This window comes from Heterocephalus glaber, unplaced genomic scaffold, assembly GCF_053883595.1.
Source record: "Heterocephalus glaber isolate CG9 unplaced genomic scaffold, H.glaber_assembly_v1.0 deba00000546, whole genome shotgun sequence".
Lineage (NCBI taxonomy): Eukaryota > Metazoa > Chordata > Mammalia > Rodentia > Bathyergidae > Heterocephalus > Heterocephalus glaber.
This window is the reverse complement of record NW_028258147.1, coordinates 18,030,705-18,055,706: the sequence shown is the minus strand read 5'-3', so window position 1 is coordinate 18,055,706 and position 25,002 is coordinate 18,030,705. Positions and strand designations below refer to the sequence as shown.

The 25,002-nt window shown below is 38.1% G+C and overlaps 1 protein-coding gene and 1 pseudogene across 6 annotated transcripts in view; both read right to left on the bottom strand.

Annotated features, from left to right (window-relative positions):
• Cttnbp2 (cortactin binding protein 2) overlaps positions 1–25,002 on the bottom strand; it is a 454,755-nt gene that overhangs the window by 7,301 nt on the left and 422,452 nt on the right. For all 5 annotated transcript variants that reach the window (XM_087204593.1, XM_004865255.4, XM_087204594.1 and 2 more), the window contains 7 exons: positions 21,723–21,875; positions 21,355–21,542; positions 7,164–7,342; positions 4,769–4,974; positions 4,263–4,442; positions 2,053–2,116; positions 855–987 (listed from right to left, as the gene is read on the bottom strand). In XM_087204593.1, coding sequence (XP_087060719.1) covers positions 855–987; positions 2,053–2,116; positions 4,263–4,442; positions 4,769–4,974; positions 7,164–7,342; positions 21,355–21,542; positions 21,723–21,875 — 1,103 coding nt within the window. The remainder of the gene's footprint in view (positions 1–854; positions 988–2,052; positions 2,117–4,262; positions 4,443–4,768; positions 4,975–7,163; positions 7,343–21,354; positions 21,543–21,722; positions 21,876–25,002) is intronic.
• Positions 14,122–18,759, bottom strand: LOC101706106 (cyclin-G1 pseudogene; annotated as a pseudogene). Its single transcript, XR_015448728.1, has one exon. The product of XR_015448728.1 is annotated as a cyclin-G1 pseudogene (transcript).

Below are 25,002 nucleotides of genomic sequence, written 5' to 3'. Positions count from 1 at the left end.
TGTATGCTGTGTTCCAAGCAAAAGGCAGTTATCAGGAAGCTTGGTTAAATTTTCTGAAGATATCAGAGTGCCAGAACAGCTTGAATTTTACTGTATTCCTATTTTCTTTGAGATTTGTAAGTCACTGATTTCCATATTTAGATCTCAAATTTCACAGCTTAACCACTTACCAGTTTAATTATTTCAATACAGGATGATAAAACATGGCATATTTTTTCATTAATTTTATAAGATAATGTGACCAGAAATATAAAAATTGTATCAAATTTATTCAATACAAGAATCGATTGGTTGAAATGACACCTGCCTGAGAGATGCTCAGGGTAGACTGTTAAATGGTTGAAGATCATAATATGATCTTCACTTTGTTTATAATCTGAGTCTGCTGTGAAGCTATTACAATTTTCACTTATTGATAGATGTCTTACATGCCAAAGTGAGGAATAAGAAAGTCTGAGCAAACTCAAAGTTGCTCAAATATGTTGGTGTGACTTGTGTCAGTGCAACTGGTATACTATTTTCAGGTCTTCAGAGGACAGTTGGAAAAGCCAGCTTTAATAACTCCCGTTTTGGGGTGGGGATTTAGCTCAGTGGCATCTCGCCTGCCTCACAAACACAAGGTCCTGAGTTCAATCCCCGGTACCGCAAAAACAAAACATAAACAAACAAAACAAAAAACCCCTTCCCTTTTTATATAAATAGATTCAGGAAAAAGATTTTCTAAGCAAAATGAGGGATGGTTTGAGATGGAACATTAACCATACTATTCAATGATAAATTTCTTCAAGCTACTGAGTGTTATGATGCAGCTCTAAGTAAGTCTCTCTGCTACTGGGAAGACCCAGTCTGCCTACCTTGCTTATGTCAGATTCAGACTTGCTAGAGCACATACTCTGAAGTTCCTTGACAAGATCTGTTTCATCATCTGAACCCAGAGAAAGTCTTGGATCCAAAGTCAATGTCAATGAGAGATCATTCTCTAAGGACCTAGTACAAGGTCAGAAAAGAACTTTTCAAATTAAAAGCAACAACTCATTTTCCAATATAGAAATCTACAGACTGTACCTTTTGGGGATTTGTTGTAGGACAGGGAAAGAGTTTTCAATATTCTTTCAATTATTTCATAAATGACATTTAATGCAATAATCCATTTCCAAAACTTGAGAGATTTATACTAATCATACCATTTTGCTAATTCCCACTCAATAAAGAAATGTACTTAGAGTCCTAATTTAATCTTGCTCTCTCCTCTTATCTCAAGCCAGATAAAACAGAGTCATGAAGCCCTGTGCTACAGAGGACACTGTTATGATGAAACAAACACAAATTTCAAACTTGATTCGGGCACTTACTAGCAATATGACCATGACTTAGGTTGTTTTCTTTCCTTAGCATCTCAATTCCTTATACCTACCTCTGAGGCTTACTGGGAAATTTATATAGGCCATATAGGTGTATAAAGGACCTAGCAGTGTACCTGGCAGAAGTAGCATGAAAAGCAGTTTCCTTTACTGCCCCATTTCTTTTCATCTTCCCCGCCTCTGCAATGCTGCAAACTAGGGTTCGTGATCCTAAATGTTACTCATGAAGTGACCAGGGTACACAATTTATGGGATCTATTTGCAAAGTGCCCAAACAAGTCTATTCTGATTAACCAAATCATCCTTGGCAGCTGTTTGTAAGATGAAATAATAACTCTCTAGGAACAACATAATAACTGAAATTATTGCTATGAATATATAAATCATGCTATGTTTCTGTAAATCTGTTAGAAAAGTTATCTAAAGAGTTTCTAAAAGCTCATAAATGTAGGGCTTAACTATGTATTGTCAGATGTATTAATGATGAGGTTTGATAAACAAAACAAAGCCTATAATATTTCTAGTCTTTACATTAATATAAAGGTTAAGGAATTTTAAAATATTTTACTTGAAGATTTCATTCATTCATTAGTTTAACAACATAATAACTATATAAACTAAGAATGTGGAACAAAGATAGAAGTTACTTGATTTACCTTTGCTACAAGTTAAATGAGAAAGGGGAACTTACTTTTGCTTTGACAGAGAAGCATTCCTGTCACAATTCAGCTGTGATATAGTCATATTTTTTATACCTGTTAAAAAATTGTAATAATTTTCAATAGAACATATCATTGTCCTTGTGAATCTAGATCTAGGTGTTTGAAAGAAATAAACTAAGGGCCCTGTAGTACACTGATACCGTCCTTGGATTAGCACCCACCTCCTGAGGGGATTCTTCCCAAAACAGTGGCCACTGCCATAGCCTCAGGCACTGTGGGAGGTCAGGGAACAACCAACATCCTACTGCTCATTTATGATTAACTCAGGGAAACAACACTACCTGAGCTTAATTCAAGAACCTGAACCTTACTTTTGTCGATGGCTTGCTTCACTAGCGGAGTCCCTGTTTTCCTAGGTTTTTATTCTCAAAGTACCAAAAGAGGAGTTTAATACAGTACCTACCTTTCGATGATGTAATCTCTTTATCTACTTTTGCTTGCCTTCTAACATTAGCAATGCTGTAATCAACTGTAGTATTTGATGTTTGGGCCTGTATAGTCTGGGTGGTATTAGCAACGCCTTTGTGGAAGTTTAAATTTTAATAGCTATGTGTTATTCAGAAAATAAACTATGCAAAGAGCCATGGAAATCCTATCAATGTTTTTTAAAGTTCAAATTGTGATCCACTTAAGAAAAAAAGAAAATAGCCTAATACTGCTCGAAAAAAGTATGTTGGTTTCTACCAGTTATATATATATATATTTTGTTTTTCTAGCAATAATAGGTTTGTTTATACTGATCATAATGTAAGATATTTCTCACTATTAAATCATTTTAGACTGTAATAAAGCATGTTTCTAAAATACTCAATTTTATAAACACAATAATATAGACTTCTGAATAAATACTAAAATTATATGAAATTGCTGGCACAAATATTTTCTAAAGAATGCTTTTGAAAAATAAGTTGAATTTAATATATACTCATAATAAGCATGTCACTGAAGACATCACTATACTAATTTCTTTACCCATGTTTTTTTCATTGTCTGAAGCAGTGACTAGACTTTCCCCTAATTGCTATATAAATGCCTAGGCTTGGGCTGTGCACTATGTAAGCCCATGCCTTCTGTTTTAGGTCAGAAAAGAAATGGGTTGCATTTACCACATTTTGTGAGCTTCAAATGTACTCTGTATGCAAAGGGATTCCTGTTGTGGTGGTGGCATTTTTGTTTTGTCTGTATAGTGTTAAGGATGGAATCCAAGGCTTCACACATTGATAGGCAAGTGTTCTACCACTGAGCAACATCCCCAGTCCATGCAGGTAATTTTTTTTTAATAATTGTGTCAAAAAATCAAAACCAACAAAAACATTGTTCTAATAGTCCTATATCCAGTGCAATTATTGGAAATAATTATTATAAAAGATAACCAAAGTACTGGCCCATAAATTATGTACTGTGTAGAGTGTACTCTGACTTCAAAAGAGATTTATAAATTACTGACTTCATAGTAGTACATTTTATGAATCATTCAGATGTTTCAAAGAAAATCATATTTGATATATCAAACAGTTCTAAATTATTAAAATATAGACTTAAAGTCAATTTAACTTTTCAAAATACTTAGCATAGTCCGGTTTCTGAGTTAGACATAACTATAATACTGCTTGAAGTTTATATTCCTTTTATTGATTTGGTCAACTCTAGGGAGAATGCTTATGGCCTAGGTAATAACTTAGCTCATGAGTAGAACAGAGACTCTATGAGGGCAGGGATTGTTTCTCCTTCTCCATTTCCAGGGCCTCCAACTGAAACTGCCACACGGCCAACATGCGTAAGGAAGACTGGTGGGAAACTGACCCAACCTGTGAAGGCCTTACATTGATATCAAATATATCTCTACACATATTTTTTAAAATGGAAGTTTGGCCTAGGAATGGCAGATAAGAGAAGTGAATTATGCCAAAGTACAAAATTTATTAATTGGATGGCAGACACCAAGAAAAACTAATTCTAAAAACAACCATAAACAAAATAAAGATATATTTAATTTTGGGAATTCAAGTATGAAAGCAGCCTCGTAAATATATTTAGAAATTAGCTGTTATACAGAATGAAAATATGCACTGAAGCATTTGGAACTTGGCGGAATGTGCAGTCAGTAAATTCAAGCCCATCTGCCCTGGCCCGGGACCGTGAGCATCACCTCCCTCCGGGCAGCATGCCCACCCCTCACCTTCACGACTCTGGTCCAGCTTATGCCAGGGGGGTGCTGAGAAGCGGCTGGGCTTCTTGCGAGGACTGGTGTTCACCTTTCTCCAAGCACCACTCTTCTCTCCTTTCTTCTTGCTGTAACTGGAAACTATGGATAAAGGGAAACTTCCTCCTTTGAAATCAGCTGTGTGCTGGCCTAGCTCTGAAACAACAAAAATCCCATTTTGCTAAAAAGGTAGTGACAACGCAGTTTCATAGTGTCAAGCCAAGCGCATTCCTAATTCTCAGAGAGATGGCCTCTCCAAAATCACAGGCTGGCTTAATACCCTGCTTTTATGAACTAGCACAAAGCTTACTTGGAGGTCTGGAATTCAAATATGAGCCAACAATTAAAAACAGGTCTGGGGCAATGTTGTGCAATGTCCACTACTTTCTCTAGTTACAAAGAGACAAAAGAGAACTCCCTAAAAACAAGTTCCAAGGTAACATGAGGGTGCGAATTTAATCTCCCAGTGCGAACCCACATACCTGCCCTGGGGAGGGGACAGCCATGCAGAACAGCTTTATTAAGCAAGATGCTGAGAGCAGCTTTAACCACAGCCTGCTGTCCTTGGCTAGGGTGCTTTTTAGCAGCTGTCTGCCCAAGGCCAGGTTGTCTTTTCACAGAGGCTCTTGATAATATCGCTTCTTGAACTCTGGGTGCGATGATGGCATTCCACAGCTTAGACATCCACCTGGCAAGAGAGGGGCAGGTTCACCAGTTAGGGGCAGGCCTCTCCCGAACACAACGCCACAAGAGCACAGGTCTGAAGACCATGGGGAGAAACAGATGTGCTTCTACCAATATGCTTGCTTCCTTTCCCAGGCTGTTTCTGCATAAGTGAAACGATCAAGTACCAAATTACTTTGAATTTGCCTCAAAAGCATAATGAATTTCAAATGAAACTTCATCGTCTCAGTCCTGAAATCAATGCCTGAGTGTTAGCTGAATTAATATGTGCAAATTAAATACATGATAAGAACCTAAGACAGTGAGTCTGGAAAAATTCAGATTCCCTGAAAGTTGGTGTCTAAATAGCTTTAACTATTTGCTTCACTTCCTTAGAATACACATATATTTTAATATTTCTGAAGTTTGGATCTATCTTATAATCACTAGTAAATTAAATCTGCCTGCCCTGAGACAAGGGCTCATTATTGCATGTGAGTGGGTTTTCAAAGCTATTAGATATTTGCATAAACTTATAGGCATTATAGAAACTGCTATCCAAGTAGTAAACACTGATCTATTAGTGTAAGTTTCTCTGTTAATGTCTACTGTTATGTAACACAAGGAAACAAAATGAAACTATATCAGGGAATATAGACAAAACTTTGGTATTCTACACCAGAGGTTAAAATTATACAGTTATTCCCTAAGGTGTTAAAGGTACAAAGATTATAAGCTTTAGCTTAAAAAAAAAAGGTAGCTCCCACATGGCTGTGAGGAAAGAAGGGAGACAATTGCTTCTGGAATTTCCATACATCTTGTGTTAGCTTTTCTTCTGAACAGTCTTTTCAGACTTGGAAAACAGACGGTGTCCCCTTTGGAGGCAGAGGACAGATTTGTTTCCTGACCAGGACAATAAGGGTAATGTCTCCTTTGGGACAGGAGGTGGACAGATTGGCCACATTCATCTTTAGCAGATGGGGATGGGACAGTTTCCATAGCTGTGACGCAAACCTAGTGTTACCTGGGCCCTTAAGAATCACCTGCGGGGAACTTGAGGGGTAAGGGGACCTATGTAAACATAAAGCTCAGGCTGCAGGCTGTGCTGTGAGTAGAGAAGTACTTGTCTTGGATGCAGCATCTTGAACCACAGCAGGCCAACCTGTCACCTTGCTAAGAGGGAAAAAGTCTCAGACCTCCACAGTTCTTGTCATAGGCTATACTCTCATGAGAAAGGCCAAAACTGGATCCTAAGAACCTTGAAATTCTGGAGGTAAAAAAACAGGTTTAATTGTAATCCTGATGAAGAGAGTAATGATTAACGTATTTCTTCAGCAAGAAAATGCCGTGTCCATTTAATATAGTATTTCTTCCTGTTCCCAAATTAGCTGTTACTAAGTTGGTTTGTCTCACAACAGGGAAGATACATTATTTTGCATCCCCTGATTTTCAAAACTGATTTCTTCTCAAGATGCCAGAAATACAGAAGCAAGTCTATTAGCTAATTATAGGATCCTTACTAAGCAAATGATGGCAAACTTTTCTTCCTTTTCATTTCCTCTTGATTTTCTAATTCTAATTTTCTAATAATTAACTTTATTATATATATGTCTGTTTCTTTTAAGTTGTGTCAAAGGAAAACATACATATCAATAAAGGAGTTTTTAGTTCAACCGAATGCTGGGTTTTATGGGGGGTGGGAGGCCTAAAATACCTAATGAAATTTCTCATGTGGGACCTTGCCAGAAGATTACATAGAAAGCTAAACTGCTTAGATGAAAATTTCATAATAGAGGAAAAACTGCTTAAGCAAAAATATAATTGCCTAGCTGGCTCTGATAATGCATGGCTGTAATCTAGCATTCTGGAAGGCTGAGGCAGGAGGATTGCAGGAAGACTGCAAGTTCAAGCCAGAGTAGGCAACTTAGAGAGTCCCTGTTTCAGAAAATAAAAAAGAGGCTGAGGATATAATTCAGTGAAAAGGGCCTGGGTTCAACCCGCAACACTGCCAAAAAACAAACAAAAAACCCTCAATGAACAGTTGGTATAGGAACTACACAAGTTCTGGTCACGCTGTGACAGGAATGGTGTGAACCAGCAATGTGTGTTAATGACAGGAGGTGGCACAGGCAGTCTGGTCAACGTCCTCTCTCTCAAACACCCCCAATTCACCACTCTATTGTACGTAAACAAATGAGGAGAAAAACCACTTACTTCACTGTCGCCTGGGCATGTCCTGGGACTATAGGACAAGACAGGAAATGCTTTGGCCCAAGAAGAGCTTCAGGTGTGCCCAAGTGGGCCAGACAGGAGTTGAGCTGACGCCAGACGCACAGAACCCAGTCTACAATCCTGCATGTAGGATCAGAGGGCGAGGGCACCTGACCTCTGAACTGCGGAGACAGGTGGAACAGAGGGCCTTGGCTTAGAACGCTATTGTTTTTCTTTTGCTTTTAAAGGACCAAAATTAAACATACATTTAAAATTTGAAACTATAAAACATAAATCTAGCTGAATCTGATTTTATTTTTGCTTGGGTGGCTGAAGGAGGGACAGCTGACCACAAACACACTCTGAGGCATATTTATCTCTGGTGTGATAAACGATTTTCTCACTGAATTCTCACCACAAGCCTGAGGTAGCCATTTTACTTAGGAAAAGAAGAAATAAAAATACACCTGTGGCAAAGCCAAGGCTACAGCTTTAAAAAAAAATTAAGGTCTAGTTAACAAAAATTATATATATGGTGTACAATGTGATGCTTTGATATATGTATAAGATGATTAAAGTAAGCTAACATATCACTTACCTCATATATATACTTTAATGGTAACTTTTAAGGCTTACTCTCAGCAGTTTTCAAGTGTACAATAATATTAAATATATGATTTAATAGGCAACAAAACAGCTGAAATAGTAAAGGAATAGTTTATCACATTTAAAATGAAGTCGGTAACAATGAATAAGCTAAAGGCCATCCTTTGCTTAAGCTTAAGGTTTCTGATGATGTGACCAAAGTTCAAGTGCTGTGGCCAGCCAGGGAAGAGAGGACAAGCTCAGCTTCATGTTCATGGGCAGGTGGCAGAGTGATGCGGTCTCCCAGCTGCCACATCACGACCACACAAAGTTAGGGAGAGAGAAGGCATAGAGCTTGTTCTAACAGAGACCCTGGGGAAATAGTTTTTCTAAGGTCACCAAATTATTTTCTTAATGATGATCCAATGAACTGCATCTACAGAGCAGACTGGTAAGTATCTTGATTGAGAAAGAATTTTCATAATTCCCAAAGGCAGAATGAAATTGCCTACACTGAGGAGCCGAGGACAGGTGGGTACTCCTCTCCACAGTGCAGATGTTTATAAGAAATTTGTATTTTGCAAGTTGGCTAACAGTGGCTATTGTTTGACAGTACATTAAGAGCTTGTGAGTCTTTAAAGGCTCTACTAGAATTTCCATAATATATTAAAAACTTTTTATTTCCTTGATATACATTCACTTAGCTTAATCACACAGTTTTGTAGGGGTCCTTACAAGCCTGCATTTAAAAATACATGTATGCCTACAATGTATGACCACTAATTATGACTGCTAATAAGGAAAAGCAACATTGAAAGACCGCTGTTTAGCTTTGTTTTAATTGGTGCTGGGAGTTGAACCCAGGGCTTCATGCATGCTAAGCATGTGCTCTATTATGAAGCTATACCATCATCGTGGACTGTGTAACTATAAACTGCAGAAGAGAACAAAAGAAAAAAATGTGTCTTGAGCAAATGGAAAGCCCATGATCAGTTACAGGAGAAGGTAGGGTCCAATGGAAGAGAGGGAGCCACCCACCAGGTACAGCAAGGACCCAGCTAGTGTGGTTAAGCTTTACTATCTGTTAAATGATGACATTGGGCCAGGTTCATTATCCTCAAGGTCCCTTCCACATTGACAATCTTTAAGGATAGATCCAAGCTGCTATGGTCATTCAAGAGAAGAACTGACCCAATACTGCGTGGTCAGGAAAGATGAAGAGCAGAGGTGGGACTTCAGCTGATCTCTCACAGGGTATAAAGAAATTTGCTTCGTGAAGGGTGGTGGAAAATGTATCCCAAATATAGAAAGGAGAAGAAATTGGGAGGGAGGGTTTGAAAATGGATGTTTGCAAATACTGTGGACCCTTGACTTATGAACTCAATTCATCCCTGAGGGCTGGCTGTGATGCAAGTTGGTCAATTGAAGGCTCAGACTCTTCTACACACCCTTCAATGTCTCTCTCCTGTACATAGGCAGATCTGTGTCCTTAGGGAGACATTGGCCCAGGATTTCTTAGTTAACCCCACACAGGAAAGGATGCTGTAATGTTCCTTCCAGAACTCTTTAACTCTTTTTCTTTCCAGAAAACACAAGCGGCTGGCATTTGGTCATAACCCAAGACTTCGGTTGTAAGTAAAAACTAAAATTCCGGTTGTAATCCAAGATGTTTGTCAGGCCAGTCATAACTTGAGGGTCCACTGTAACAAAATGGGTGAAAGGATGACATGCTTCTGTAAGTAAACAATCCACAAAAGTTATTAATTCAAGGTACTGGATCTGACCCCTCATACTGGCATGTTCACAAAGGACTCCACTTTGCCTTCAGGTTCTCCCCCACCATCTTCTTCTCCCCTGTGTTCAAGATTAGATATGATTGCTGCTCCTTCTGCCTGGACCCTTTCTGCCTCCCTAACCTCAACTAACTCTTTCCCCTTTAGAACACAGATTAATGGAATTTAAAAGGTCTTATATGTGACCACAGAGGCCTTCCCACCTACCATTCCTAAAACACTCTTCTCTTTTCCTGTTTACTGTTTGTATAGTAGCACCTCATCTGTTCCTTTCATAGAACACATTTGTCGTGTGCTCATTGTATGACCTTAGTGCTATGCCCATGAAGTCACTCAGAATCAAAACTGAGGGTACAGAGTCTAATCTGATATCATTTATCAGATATATGGCTCTGCCTAGTGGGAAGAGACAGAGCTCAATTAGTTGACTCCAGTCTAGTGTGAAATACAAACCATGGGAGTTACACACTCAAAACTAGCCTGAAAATTAGGACATCTATAAATTGAACCTACTCCATTTGATGGACATGGACTTAGGCACACGATGCACACAATGATTGCTGAAGAAAATCTCCTGGTCCCTCCTGCTACCGAGAAAAAATCAGAGCTCAGTTCACAAATCCTCACCATGCTCTCTGGCTGACAGGCAAACGTGGCCAGCCAAGAAAACAATTCCCCAGTTTCGTGGGGAAACAATCTTGGGATGGTAAAAATTTGTGTGTGTGAGGAGTATGTTTTTATCTTCATGAACACACAGAATTAAATCTAATCAAACCTATACTATTGCTACTTTCTGGGTTAGGATGAAGAATAATCATACATTTGGTTACTTTTAAGACATCACACATTAGAATAGCCCCATGTTTCCACTTTAAAATGGTACTTCAGTTATTGATTTAGGGTGTGATTGTAAATTTAAAAAGGATAAGAGAATCTTACTAGGTTTATATAAACAAGAATTAGGGAGAAGATTAAAAATTGCACAGCAAAGACTGGCAGAAAAATACAGCCTCTCTGGGACCTAGAGTCAAGACCTTTGGTGAAGGAAAAAAGTAATTCTCCAGGAATTGACAGGGAGCTGAGAGCAAAACTAGTAATTACAGAGAATCCAGAGAAACTGAGCACAAAGCAGAGAAAAGAATGAAGCAGAATGAAATGCTAACCCTGGTTCCCAGGGAGGGGAACACAAGGCAAGCCTGAGGGGGTTGGCAGCTCCAGGGAGAAACAACCAACTGGGCCAACAGCACCGCAGATCCAGAAAAGCCCAGGGTTACTGTGAACTGCAAAAACAGTGTGGGGTTTACTCTGACAGTAACTGCTGCATGGCAGGCTAGAGTTGCAAAGAAAATCAAGCGCAGTGCCTGCCATATTTGAGAGGGTCTAAACAGGACCCATTTTGGGAAGGGTTAATTGTTTAAAACTGGCCACAAAGCTGGGTGTGGCTATGCATGCCTGTAATCCCAGCACTTGGTAGGCTGAGGCAGGAGGATTGCCAGGAGTTCAAGGCTAGCCTGAACTACAAATTGAGACCCTGTCTCAAAAAAAAAAAAAAAAAAAAAAAAGACTGAGTCACAGAACTACCACAGAACAACTACACTTTAGAGTTTCTGGGGTCATCCTACCACAGTGACTGGGTGAGAGATGACCACAGAGCCAAGCACAGAGACTGTGTGGACTAGATTTCCCCCTCCCCGCCCCCGCACCCCAGTGCCTACATCCAGCATAGAACTCAGTGGTCTGGGTGCTTTCCCAATTTGCCAACATGATCAGGGATAATCCTTGACTTAGACAGTTGCTACAGCCTGGGGTGTATAGACAGAGACCCCTCTGGGACTGAGGGGAGAGAACCTCAGTAACTCACAGGCCATAAAGCTATGTGAAGAAAGCAGTGACTTAGTGCACATGGGGCATGGGAACTGGGAGCAGCTGGTGTGAGTACAGCCCTATGGCGGACATTATTGACCACCATGTCCAGCAAGAAAGCTGTGGCAGGATTTAGCATTCACACACAAAAACACAAGTGTGGCCAAAAAAAAATAGGACTGAATACTAACTCACTAAGACTCCCTCATATCTGGTTGATTCCAATACTGCAGATCTTGGGGAAAAACAAAACAAAACAAAACAAACACTCATTCAAAAACATGGAGGAACCTTTTGGACTACTCTTTTCTCCTTTTTTTTTTTTTTTTTTTGCATTTCAATAATTTTATTGAAAGGTGTATCTCTTAGTACCAAAGGTAGTTGGTTAGGTTACCTCTGCCAACTCAAAATTAATACTGATATTTTCAAAATATTGAAATATATTAGCCTTATGATAAAACTGAAAGAACCTACAAAACATGGTTTACAAAAAGTTAAAGGTAGAATATACTGTGGTTCTTTGGTTTATTTTTCAATGCTTAGCTATCTGTAACATGATGTCAAAATTGGTTACATCCATTCTGGATAGACTCAGGCTTCAGGCTGCACTAACTGTTTACAACACTAACAATATATGTACATTTCCTTATACTGATTGGCTCATATGGAGAATTCCAAACACTACCTCAGCAATCTCATAATTATGGTGGTGCCTCCTTACTTTTCTTAAGACACATTATGGAAATTTGTGAAAGTATATTCTATTCCTTAAAAAAACAAAACAAAACAAAACTGGAAGCAATGGCAGTTTTATAGAAACAGTCCATAGTAAAACCTGGAGTGCTTTATCTAGCCAGAACTTAGGGTGAAGCAAGTTTTCAGAGTAGTAATTGATTTTGACTTAACTATGTAATATAATAGAACATTTTTTAAAAAATGGAATTAGATAAGACTGAGGAAGTAGAGTCTGTATAGAAATTTTTATCATTGATACAAATGTCACCTGTTTTTTAGAAGAAACATTAAAGATAGCTCAATGAATATGCCAAACTTAGTAGGTCTGCATTTTGGCTTAATACAAAATGTTTTTAAATGTAAATGTAATTCCCATATAGCAGTAACATTCTCATCTCTGAACTATCTATGACTTGACTACTTATGGGTACCAAGAAACCATTACATTATCTAGAATATAACCTTATTATGCCTTTAAAAAGTGCATGTGTGAAATGTTGGTTTTGATGTAAACCTCATAATTTAAAATTTTAGGTTACCATTTTCCAAACACCTAAATATATTGATCTAGTATAGAAAGTTAAATTAATGTTAGAAAAGAAGATTCACAGTTCACCCTTTCAGGCTTGTTTCACATTTATGTCTTTAGCTTTACAGATGAATTCAACCTAAACAATCTTACTGCAGCATTATATTAATTAGGCAGTTTTCCAAAGATGGAAAACATCATACTAATCTAGTTGTGATGTTTTGAGGGTTCATAATTTTATTTTATTTTTTTTTGTTTGTTTTGGTACTGGGGATCGAACTCGGGTCCTTGTGCTTGCGCAGCAGGCATCGAAACCACTGAGCTAAATCCCTGCCCCAATATTTTGTGTTTTTTTTGGTACCAGGGATCGAACTCAGGCCCTTGTGCTTGCGAGGCAGGCTGTGGTACCACTGAGCTAAATCCCTGGCCCAAGGGTTCACAATTTAAATCAATTATAACATTATGGAGTTCACAGTTCAGGGTTGTGGAGAAAGGCTTCAAAGAAATTTTTTTGTTGCTGCAATAATACTATTTATGTAAAGAACAAAACCCCCCAACTTATCAAAAGTTTATCTAAATACTACTAGCTGTTAAAAGTAAATTTTTCATGCCCAAGTTTCATAATCATATGTGGATGTATTAAATATTAACATTCAGTTTTGAGCAGAAAAAGATAAATTACTGTAAACTAATAAATTTAGATGGCAAGAACATATAGAATATATGCAGTGACTTTATGTTTTTTACAAATATAATTACTCTCTATTATTCCAATTGCAACAGCAGTATGTTGAGACATACTGGCAATTTTCAGAAACCCAAAAGCAATCATCTGCTTTGTATTATTTTTCCTTTAGGTGTAACATTCAAGTTCATAATGATTCTCTGCTTATAAGCTAACAGTCTCCAATTAGTTCATATATAGATCAAACTTTTGGTCCTATAACTTTTAAATGAGCTAAAGCTTAGGGCTACATTTAGCAAAATGTGCAATTAAAAAAGCATTACTTTAGCACTACCTTAAAAATTCAGATTATTAAAGAGGACATTGTTTTCTAAGCTGCTAATTTAATGAAATGGTTTAACATATATATCAGAGATTGGAAATTCCTAAGGTTTTTTTTTTTTTTTTAAGTTTTTTGGAGACAGGGTCGCGCTATGTAATTTAGGCTGAACTTGAACTCACTATGTAGCCCAGGCTGGCCTCAAACTCATATGATGATCCTCCTGCCTCAGCCTCCCAAGAGCTAGGATTACAGGCATGCACCACCATGCCCAGCCCTTTGGGTACTGTACCTTATATATAGCAAATGCCTTCAAATATTAGCTGACTAGATTGGTGATACCAGTTTTTCCCTTTTGCTATTCCAAGTCCAGCTGGTTTATTTTGAAGATAATATTTCAATACTTCAATTGTAGAAGAAAATTATACAATTTTCTCCATACAGAGAATAGCAACCAAAATTACCAATTAAGAAACCGTTTCAGGAATTGTTGGAAGGTGAGTTATTCTATAGTAACTATGCTTCAGTTGCCAAGCAGTACGCCCAGAAACAATCCACTTCAACTTCTGAACATTGGGTTTGGAACATTTGTTTGATGAGTATTCAGTTAAACACTTGGATACAAGCTCTTGCCAAAAGGTCAGATCTCTGCCATTTATCTTGGAATGTTTCTGATACATTCTATTCCTTCTGTTAACTCTACACACTTCTGTGCTTGGATCTCCAATCCAATGATAGATAAGGCCAACACAGAAGGCTTTGCTTTGGCAAATATGATCCTGCAGTGACATGTTTTAAGCTGAGCTTCTAGTCTTTCAAAATTTAGGCTCGTTTTCCTTTCAAATGGCAAGCTCTCCTGAATGAGAAAATAATAGAGTTGTAGAAATTGAAAGGTAGTGGTAGCTTTGACTTTCCAACACACCTTCTCCAATACAATCTTTTCCATTCACATCAAATCTGAAACCGTGAACTGATACTGACTTATTCGGATCAAGTCAGTTGCCAATGGGACATTTCTTTCCTCTTCTATTGATTTTACAGCCAAATAAAAGCAGCTGAGTCCGACACACCCAAGGTGCTTGGGCTGTACCTTCATTTTAGACAGGAATCTGTCCAGTAAATTCACAGCTAGAGAAAATGTCTCCGTATCAAAGCCAAAGAACTGAGTTAGACTAAGAAGATCTTTCACTTCAAAGTCCCTCAGTCTTGCAGTCATTCTAAGGCCATTATCATGTGCAGATTCAATTAGTCTCAAGCCGCAGACCTTTGGCTGACATCTGGCCTCCTGTTCCAACAGGGTATTCAGCTGGTGTAGCAGTTTCTGGGAGTCAGTTGTTGTCAGGACTTCTGTCATCTTGCTAGAGACTGCGGCTCCTCAGCGTGATCATCCTCCCTGGGCCTGCTCTCACCTCACCCCACGCTATCGGATAAGAGAGGCCTAGGAGGTGAGGACACGCAAGGGCAGGAGGGGAGAGGCCCGGGAGGGAGAACTGTCCTGGGTGGAGGTCCCCGCTGCGCCTCTGAGACTGCACCACCCTCCGCCCGGTTGGACCACAGCCTGGACTCCTCTTTTCCTTCACTGATTTTTGAGAGTTTGGAAGATTTTTTCCTTTACTTTTTTCTTTTGTTGGCTTGATTTTTTGTTTTTCTTCTGTTATTTTTGAATTAATTATTGAATTAATTTTCTTTTACTCCTCATGGGATCCTTGATATCATTTTTCTATCCTCATTTTCATCTTTTCTCAAATTTTATTACTTTAATTTTCTCTTTTCCCACTCTTCCACTTTTACTATTAAGCTTATTACTATTATTAAGCTTATTACTATTGCTATTACTAAGTACTTATTCCTATTAACCTTTATTAATCTTTACTTGATTCTATGCTATTATTATTGATTTCTTTTCTATTGGTAATGATTACATAGTAATTGCATTTAGTAGATATTTACTGTATGTCAATATTTGATTGGTCTTTATGACTATATTATTAATATAGGTTTCTATTGTTTAGGGTGATACAGTGGTAGCTTTTATTGGTTCTTATGTACATCAATATCCAGTTTGTCTTTGACTCTTATTTTTGCTGATTTCATTGCTATTGACAGGGTAGTATAGTTGCTATTATTGTTTTACTGTATTCCAATATCTGCTTTGTCTTGTGTCATGAGCAATACTGTGGTTCATTTCTGGAGAATTGAGTGCTGAGCCAATTACACTACCATCTCCCATGCCCAAATTAACAGAGGTGGTCAGATTTTGGTACAGAGGCACAGGCCTATAGTTAGCCACTTCCAGAGTGCACCACCAGGGAGCAGACACTTTCTAAAGAGATCTCTGCACCAGCACCAAAATCTTTCCACTGTACTCAACTTGCAACTCTTTACATGTGCACACTCATGCACGTGCACACACATACACCAATAGAAACATGAGAAAGAAGGCAACAAAATGCCTCCCAAAACTTCCAACTCCTCACACATTTAATTCATGGGGCACTGATGAGAAAAGAAATAAAAATCCAAACAGCTGAATTATACAAAGTGATAATAGAGGAGACCAACCAAAAGAAAACAGATTAATAAGGTGCTTCGCGAACTTATACATAACCAAACAGATAATGGACTCAAAATGGTCAAAGAGGATAAAGAAGATACTGATAAAAAAGCTAGCTGAGCTAAACAAAACTATAAAAAATATGAATGACCACTTTAGCAAAGAATTAGCATCCATGAAAAAGTACCAAACACAAATCCAGGAGATAAATTCTGTTGAAAGTATGGATAGGAGTGACCGATGTGAGGACAGAAGACAGGGCTGATGCAGATGACTATATACTCAGAGACAACTTAAAAAACAAGAAAACATGAAAAATAGATTAAACAGCTGCTAGATGACCCAAAAAAGGAGAGTAATATCAGAACCTGTGGGACACAACTAAAGTAGTCCTAAGAGTGAAGTTTATAGCTATGAATGCCAACGTCATAAAAACAGAGCAAATCTAAATAAATTACCTAGTGATACACCTCAAGGTCCTAGAAAAACAATCCAAAGCCAGAAGAAGACAATTATAAAGATCAGAGCAGAAATCAATGAAATTGAGACTTAAAAATAAAAGAATCAATACATTGAAGAGCTGGTTTTTAATAATAAACAAAATACACAAACCTTTAGCCAATCTTTCCAAAGAAAAGAGCAGACCTATATCAACGCAAATAGAAACAAAAAGGATGAAATCACAATGGACATGGCCAAAAATCCAGATTATTAGCAACTACTTCCAAAACTCTTACTTCAATAAATTGGAGAATCCAGAAGAAATGGACAGGTTCCGACATGTATATGAATTCTCAAATGTGAACCCACAGGATATAAAACCCCTAAATAATCCAATAATAGGCAATGAAATTGAGGCAGTAATAATAAAAAAATACTACCAACTAAGAAAAGCCCAGCACCTGATGGAGTCACCATTGAATTCTACAAGAACTTCAGGGAAGATCAAACACCAGTACTCCTCAAACTCTTTAATAAAACTGAAAATCAAGGAGTAATGCCAAACTCATTTCTGGAAATGAGCATTACCTTAATTTCGAAACCAGACAAGGACTCAAAACTACAGGCCAATCTCTTTATTGAACACAGGTGCAAAAATACTCAACAGGAAACTGGAAAAGAGAATGCAACAACAAATCATTGGAAAGATCACACAGTCATACACACACAGACACACACACACAAAGATCACACATCTTAGGCCCAAATAAGCTTCATCTCAGGAATGCAGGGATGCATATGTGGTTCACACATATGCAAATCAATAAATACATCGCATAAACAAAACCAAAGACAAAAATCACATGATCATCCCAATACATGCTGAAAATGCCTTTCACAATATCAAACGTCTGCTCATGATAAATACCCTGAAGAAAATAGGTACAGAAGGTCCTTATCTCAATGTGATAAAGGCCATTTATGATAAAATGTACTGCCAACATTATATTATATAGGGAAAACCTGAAAGCTTTCCCTCTAAAATCAGTAACAACACAAAGATGTCTACTCTCACCACTCCTGTTCAATATAGTACGTGAAACTTTTAACAAAAGCAATCAGCCAGGAGAAAGAGATGAAAGGGATATTTACAGGAAAGAAAGAAGTCAAACTGCCTTTAATTGCAGACAACATGATGCTTTAAATTGAAGACCCAATGTACTAAACTGAAATCAAAATGAGTCAAAGATGTAAATATTCAAATAGAAGTACTTAATCAGCTGAAATGTAAAACAAATATACACTCTTAAAGACCTGGGCATCACTGAACAGAATCTCAATTGCACAAGAAGTAACATCAAGAATCAACAAATAGGATTATATCAAATTAAAAAGCATTGCAAAGGAAACAACCAACAGAGTGAAGATAATCCACAAAATGGGGAAAAATTCTGCCAGTTATTCCTCAGAGAATTAATTTCTACAATATATAAAAGATTAAAAAATTAGACCTCCCCACAATAAAAGACTGAATACAAAATGGGCAACTGAAATGAATAGATACTTCTCAGAAGAAGTACAGATGCCCTATAAATACATGAAAAAACATGTACAACATTTCTGGCCATTACAAATATGCAAATTAAAATAACAGAGTCTATATTACTCAAGAAAGAATGGCTATCATCAGGAAATCAAAAAGTACCAAATGATGGTGAGACTGTTGGGGGGAAAGGAACTCTTCTGCTAGTGGAAGTGTAAACTAGTACAACCACTATGTAAATCAGTGTGGAGAATCCTCAAAAATCTAAACCTAGAAATTCCATTTGACCCAGATATTCTTTTAGGTGTCTTCCTGAAAGATTATTATTATCAGTCATATTCCTGGTTATTATTATCATCATATTAGAGTAATACATGCATATCCATGTTTATAGCAGCACAATTCATAATAGCTAAATCTTGGAAACAGCCTATATGTCCATCAGCAGATGAATGAAGAAAGAAAATGTGGTATTTATACACAATGAAGTACTACTCTACTATAAGGAAAGATAAAGTTGAGTCATTTGTAGGAAAATGGATGCACCTTGAGGCCATAATGTTAAGTGAAATACCAGACACACAAACTTAAATATTGCATGGTTTCCCTTATATGAGAAACCCAGATTATAAATAAATAGCAAAATAAACAATAGGTAATAGAAGGCAGGGAGACAGAAGCAAGTAGGAAAGTGACCAAGAGATGGAGGGAGAGGGAAAGCCAGGGAGGAGAAGGATAAGTAAAAAGAATCAAGATGTGTTATGTGCATGTACCAACTCCTCGTGATGAGTGCAATCATTACGCTCAAACTTGTACTAATAACGAAAACTTTAAAAAGTTAGGAAAACTGATTCATTGGATTTATACATTTAATTTTCTAGTTTTATGAATTAAGTGCTTAGGAAGATTTGTTTGTTGGCAGAAGTTCTTAAGAGTGATGAAATGTGTTAAAGTTTTAAAAGCCAATTAAACCATTTAAGAGAATTTAAGTTATAATTGCTCCTTTAAAGGTGATTAAGTGTTGCTGCTAGGTTTAAAAATGCAAAGGTAAAGCTTGGACACTGAACACAAAAGCTCAAGAACAGCTGGTTACTTGTATGTGTGACTCTAACACACTGAATATATTTTTAACCAAATAGCACTTGAAGAGTCTGAATAAAAATTCCAACAAGGCCTGCAACACCCCCCACGGATGGTCCCACCCCCTTCATTTGTTGTGCTGCTGGAGATCGAACCTAGGGCGGTAAGCATGATAAGCAAGCACTGTACCACTGAGTTGCATCCCCAACCATGCATAGTTCCTTTTTAAAGGCCCATATTTCCGTGAGAACCTGAATTCCATGAGGGTGTCCTCTGTCTTGCCTCAGTCCTGGGCCAGTGGCAAATATTTACTGGATATGCAGGAAACACTGCTCAAATGTATCTCAAACAATTTCATGCCCAAAGTTGTGCTTAACACACTGTATTCTAATGACTGGTTTCCACCGGTGGCCCCATCACCCTTCCACTGGGTCTTCTGTGGTTTGCCAAAGAATGAGGACATGTCATGACTCACTGACTTGATAGACTGAAGACGTCATGACTCTGGATGGCTGGTGACAGAGAATTCAGGATGGGAAGCCAGTTAGGTTTGGAGCAGAATTGTTCAGTTGTATTACATGTGCAGGTTGAGGTGGACTACACTGTTTCCATGAGTATCTGATTACATCAAATTGAGACAAAATAGAGCAATATGTAAACTATGGAGAAACCTGGATGAATTCTTAAATACCATTTCTGGAAGAACTCATTATTCATATATATGCAGAGTATTTCATAGGGTCTTAAAATAGTAAATGTTCAAAAATGGCTTCTGAATGAATGAAATAAGAATAGCATTAACTCTTATTTTAGGTAAATGGCATGTGTGTGAATCTGTGGCATGTTCTCTTTGTATTATGCTTTAGAAAAAAATTTTAACTTCTCTAGAAGGAAGATGTGAGCTGAAATGGTAATTTCACCAGCTCTACTCTTTGGATTGTGTATGACAGTGGGATGTGGTCTAAAGAATAGAAAGGTGAGGGCCGGGGATTTAGCTCAGTGGTTTCACCGCCTGCTGCAAAAGTGCAAGGACCCAGTTGGATCCCCGGTACCAAAAAAAAAAAAAGAAAAAAAGTAATAGAAAGGTAAAGAAAGGGGAATGCTTTTCATTTACCAAGAATCACTTCAAGTAAGTTAATAAAACAAATTCCTGGTGTCCATGTACAATGGGAATGAATGACTACTGCACGACATCAGAAACCTTGTAGCGTTAAAGAATTTAATCCTTGTAAGCTCTTAGAAGCATACTGGCACTTGATCCCAGTTTCTTTTTCCAGGCCTTCCATGAATATAACAACATAGACCTTTCAGGATAATACTAGGTTTCCTACTAGTATTTGATAAAAATAATTATACCTCTCTTAGTAGAAAATTAATATTTAGCTATCTTTAATTATAATAGTGAGCTCAGAATTCTTGCTGAAAGACTATCAGAGTGAGGGCTATACAATGATTTTTTTCTCTTTTGAAGAGGAGAGCAGTTTTTATAACAGAGCCCTAACAGAGACCAAAGCCTCATGTAGCACATGCTATCAATTTAGCAGAGCCACTGCTGTCACTAAAACATCTTTTGTTTTTCCTTGGCCAGATTATTTCTTTCATGCAGGATAATTGAGAGATATTTCTTCTAATAGTAAATAAATATTTGTCCTTTTGGGAATGCTCTGTACTACCAAAATGCAGTTGATCTGAGTTTTTCCCAGTATAATTTAATATTTGCACATTTTGAACTTTGAAACATTTTTTCTACTGAATAATCCAACTCTAGCCTTCTACAGCATTTAGAACTTGGTGAGATTCCTTGAGAACAGTTAATAACAATAGTAAAAGCTATTACTTTTGCCATGTATTTAATATAGTAGAAAAACTTTTAATTGGTAAACATATATTTTCTTGTTCTTACTAGAGTACAGACACTGAGCTCAACTTTTATTATCTTATTTAACCCCCAAATACCCACAGATTATTCTTGCCTGAGGCCATACCATGAGTGTAACTGAAGCCCAAATCTGCTGATAACTAACCCCCCACTCCACTGTCCCAGCAATAGGCTGCAGCTGCTGTTACCTTATTCACCACTTTCCTCCGTAGAAACCTCTGCAGCAGGCCCTGCATGGGCTCGCAATCCCATCGCAGCTGAACCCAACGGAAGTGCTGCTGTACCACCAAGTCGGGGCCCTGGAGGCAGGCCTTGGTGATGGTTCCCATCAGAAAGCAGTTCTCATGAAAGTAGTAACATTCGGATGTCCCATTTCCTAAAACAAGCCAAACCCACAATCCAATCTCAGCAAGTCATATGTATTATGGGACAAACACACATTAAAATTAGCTAAAGAAAGAAGAACATGACGTATAACTGGCACACTGGGGAGGAGAAAGAGTAGAGAGATCTCACAGAAGCTGGCTTCTCAGCCTGGTTTCTCCACTGCCTTTACCTTTTTGAAAAGTCCATGGGCTTTCAGTGTTTCGATTTTCAAGAGGTGCCAGAAAGTCTCCCAATAACTCAGACAATGAAGATCTCTCTAAATTCTCTAAGATGATGATGATTTTCTTTTTAACAGGAGATTGTTTCACTGGGATCAGACAAGCTGTGGTTGAAAAAAGAAATTAGGAATTGGAGCATTTACAAAAACCTACATATATGACACAGTGTTGGCAAACTCTAAAATAAGCTCTGAACATGCTCTGAAATTGCTGGGCACCTGTAATGACTCTGAAAGGCAGTGTTGCATTATTTAATACACGTGAGGATACACATAATGACCCATCACTCCTAATTCCACAACAGATTCCATGAGGTACCATTCCAATATCCATTAAGAATAAATAAAGAAACAGGAATATATTGATACACGTGATATGAAACTGAACAAATTATAATTCTAAATAACAACAGAGAAGACTATCATAAATCATACATTTAAGAAGAAATCACTAAAGAACTATGATTTTGAAGTCAGTGTCATAGGAGAACAGGAATAGTGTTCCCTAGGGACTGAGAAGGAATGGAGGAGCAGCTTGGATGGAGAGAAATTCAATAAGGGGCACCAAAACAGAGTGCAGGAGTTACTTCTAGTTCCTTGGCACAGCAGCATAGCATGGTAACTCCTGGTAAAAACAACCTATGAGATATTTCACAATGACCAAAAGAATATGAAACTCCCAACATATAAAAATGACTAATATTTGAAGAGATGAAAATACTTATTACCCAGATTTGATTATATATTGTATACATATATTAAATTACCATAATGTACCCAGTAAAGATGTACTAATGTATCTCAAAAATATTACTTCATCACATGAAATTTTAAAAAAATGCAATACTAAATATATAACTAAGAGGCTCTGTGTAGGGTGTAAAACTACAAAGCAAAGAAATGATTGTCTTAAAAGACAGATGAGTGGTTACCTCCAGAAAGAAGAGATTATACAAGGAGAGGGGGCATAGGTGCATTGCCGAAGGGGAAAATATTCTATTTCTTGACCTGCTCAGCAGTTAAATGTTTCTTTAAAATTATTCATTGATCTGTAAGTATAAGTAGTGTTTTATGTATGTCTGTTTCACAATACAAAAGGTTAAAAACTCTTAAATGCCCTTTGAATTACACATCCACAAAATGTTCAAAATGTTAGGCAGACAGGCCTTCCAAGAGAGAAGCAGATCCCTTCCCTCAGTTTACAGATCTCAGAGGCGGAAATGATTAGATTAACATTCCATAAATAAAAGGAAGGAAGGAGTAAAATCTATGACTTCTGAGTGGTATTTTAGGTTCCTTCCACTCAGGATGGGAGGAAATGACTTCACATCAAACCAAAGTGAAAGATGTAAAGTAAATGGAGATATTATATAAAAGAAATTAATAAATCAATGCATAAATCATACTTAGCATCTGGTACCTACTAAGCAGTCACGTTACTAATATTTTAGCCAAAATGTATACAGCACTTCCTATATACCAATTAATAAACAAATGAAAATCTTTTTTACAACTTCTTAGAAGATTCTAAGATGCCCCAGGTTTAGGTAAATTAACTGTGACCAAAATAAATTATATGTATTGGAGAATAATACTGTCAAGTATTCTACTTTTCACAAATCCTCATGATAATATATTTCTCTTTCTTGTTATTATAGACACAATGCAATTTTACTTCCAAAAGAATCCTTGAACACTGCAAACAAATCTCTTCATAAGCTGAAGTAGCATTCCTGGATCCAGTGAAGCTTTAAACACCAGAAGCCTAGACACAATAGCAGCCACCTCTCCATTTGGTTTTACTCAGTGGTGGTGGTGGTTACACTGGGGTCCAGTGTGTGCACTAGATTCATTTACCACGGCTACTCTGTGTGATGCTAAAATCCTATGCTTCATGAGTTCCAATGTTATTACAGAAATACCTGTATTGCGAAAGTATAAGTCTGTAATTTCTTAAGAAAACAATGGTAAACAAGGCTTTTTTACTCAGTGATGAAAAATACACTAGGTTGATGGTTCACTTGTTTTTGTATAATATAGAATTGAAGGTCTCCAGTTTTTCTCTGATTTGTGTTAAATGTTTAGCTAGTTCGAGTAGCTCTGAAGCTACTGCAACTAGCAGAAGGAATTAACCATTTCAAAAATTTGTTAATGACTCTTTCCTACACGTCCAGTGTGCTAAGTGCTATGTTGTGCTGAAGGTGACCGATTCTGACTTGGAGGGAAGGGGGGGCATTTAAAATTTGGTCTTTTGAGAGAAATGGCATCATAATGGATGGACAGGTCAGGGGAGGGCCTTCTATGCTTAAGAAAGAGCAGAGGCAGAAAAATGGACTGGGCACAGGTTAGTCCTATAAGGACTGGGGCATCAAATCAAAGTCAGCATACTTGGGAAACAGGTGGGACAGAGCTGATGGTGCCAGTGAGTGCCATGGGATCGAGCAGTCACCACTGTGGGCAGCAGCACAGCAGCGGGCTACGTTTCTACCTGGTTACCCACTGGAATCCCCTGGGATGACCCCATGACCTCCGGCGATTCTGATTAATAGGTCTGTGCTGGGCCTGGAACACTGGAATTTCATAAAACTTCCGCACGACTAGAATGTGCAGCCAGGACTGAGACTTGCTGCTCTGAATTCTCAGATCCCAGGCAAAAATGAAAAGGAGAAGTCCCAGAATGTGATGGTGGGAGGAGCAAATTCCAGCAGTGGGAATCAGGGGAAGCCTTTATGGAGGGTGATGAACAGGACATGAACTCCTGCTCTGAGATCCTCACTGTGTGTGGAGAAAACAGACTACTACTACTCAGCTCCTCGGTGCTGAAAAAAAGAGGTGAGGGAGCTTTCTTCAGGCCCAAGGCACAGGAGGGAAAGGCACTCCAAGACTGAATCAACAGGGTCTGGTGTTTGGTGTACAGCAAGGGACAAAGAGGAAGTGTCAGAGACACACCGGATCTTCCACTGGAGGATGAGCTATGCAGGGAATGGAGGCAGAGACACCACATAACCAGGGGTGGGGCGTGCGTGGGAAGGATGGCAGTGCTAGGATGCTTCAGGTCTGATGTGTGTGAGGAAGCACCAGTACTTCCGAGATGTCCAGCTACGGACAGGAAGTAAGGGTGAGAGCAACACAGGAGAATCCCGGCTGGCAATAGGAGTTTATAAGAGTTACCTGCGGTCTCATGGGGAGACACAAACTCATTCTCTCAGTATGCAAGTGGGGACTGTGCTGC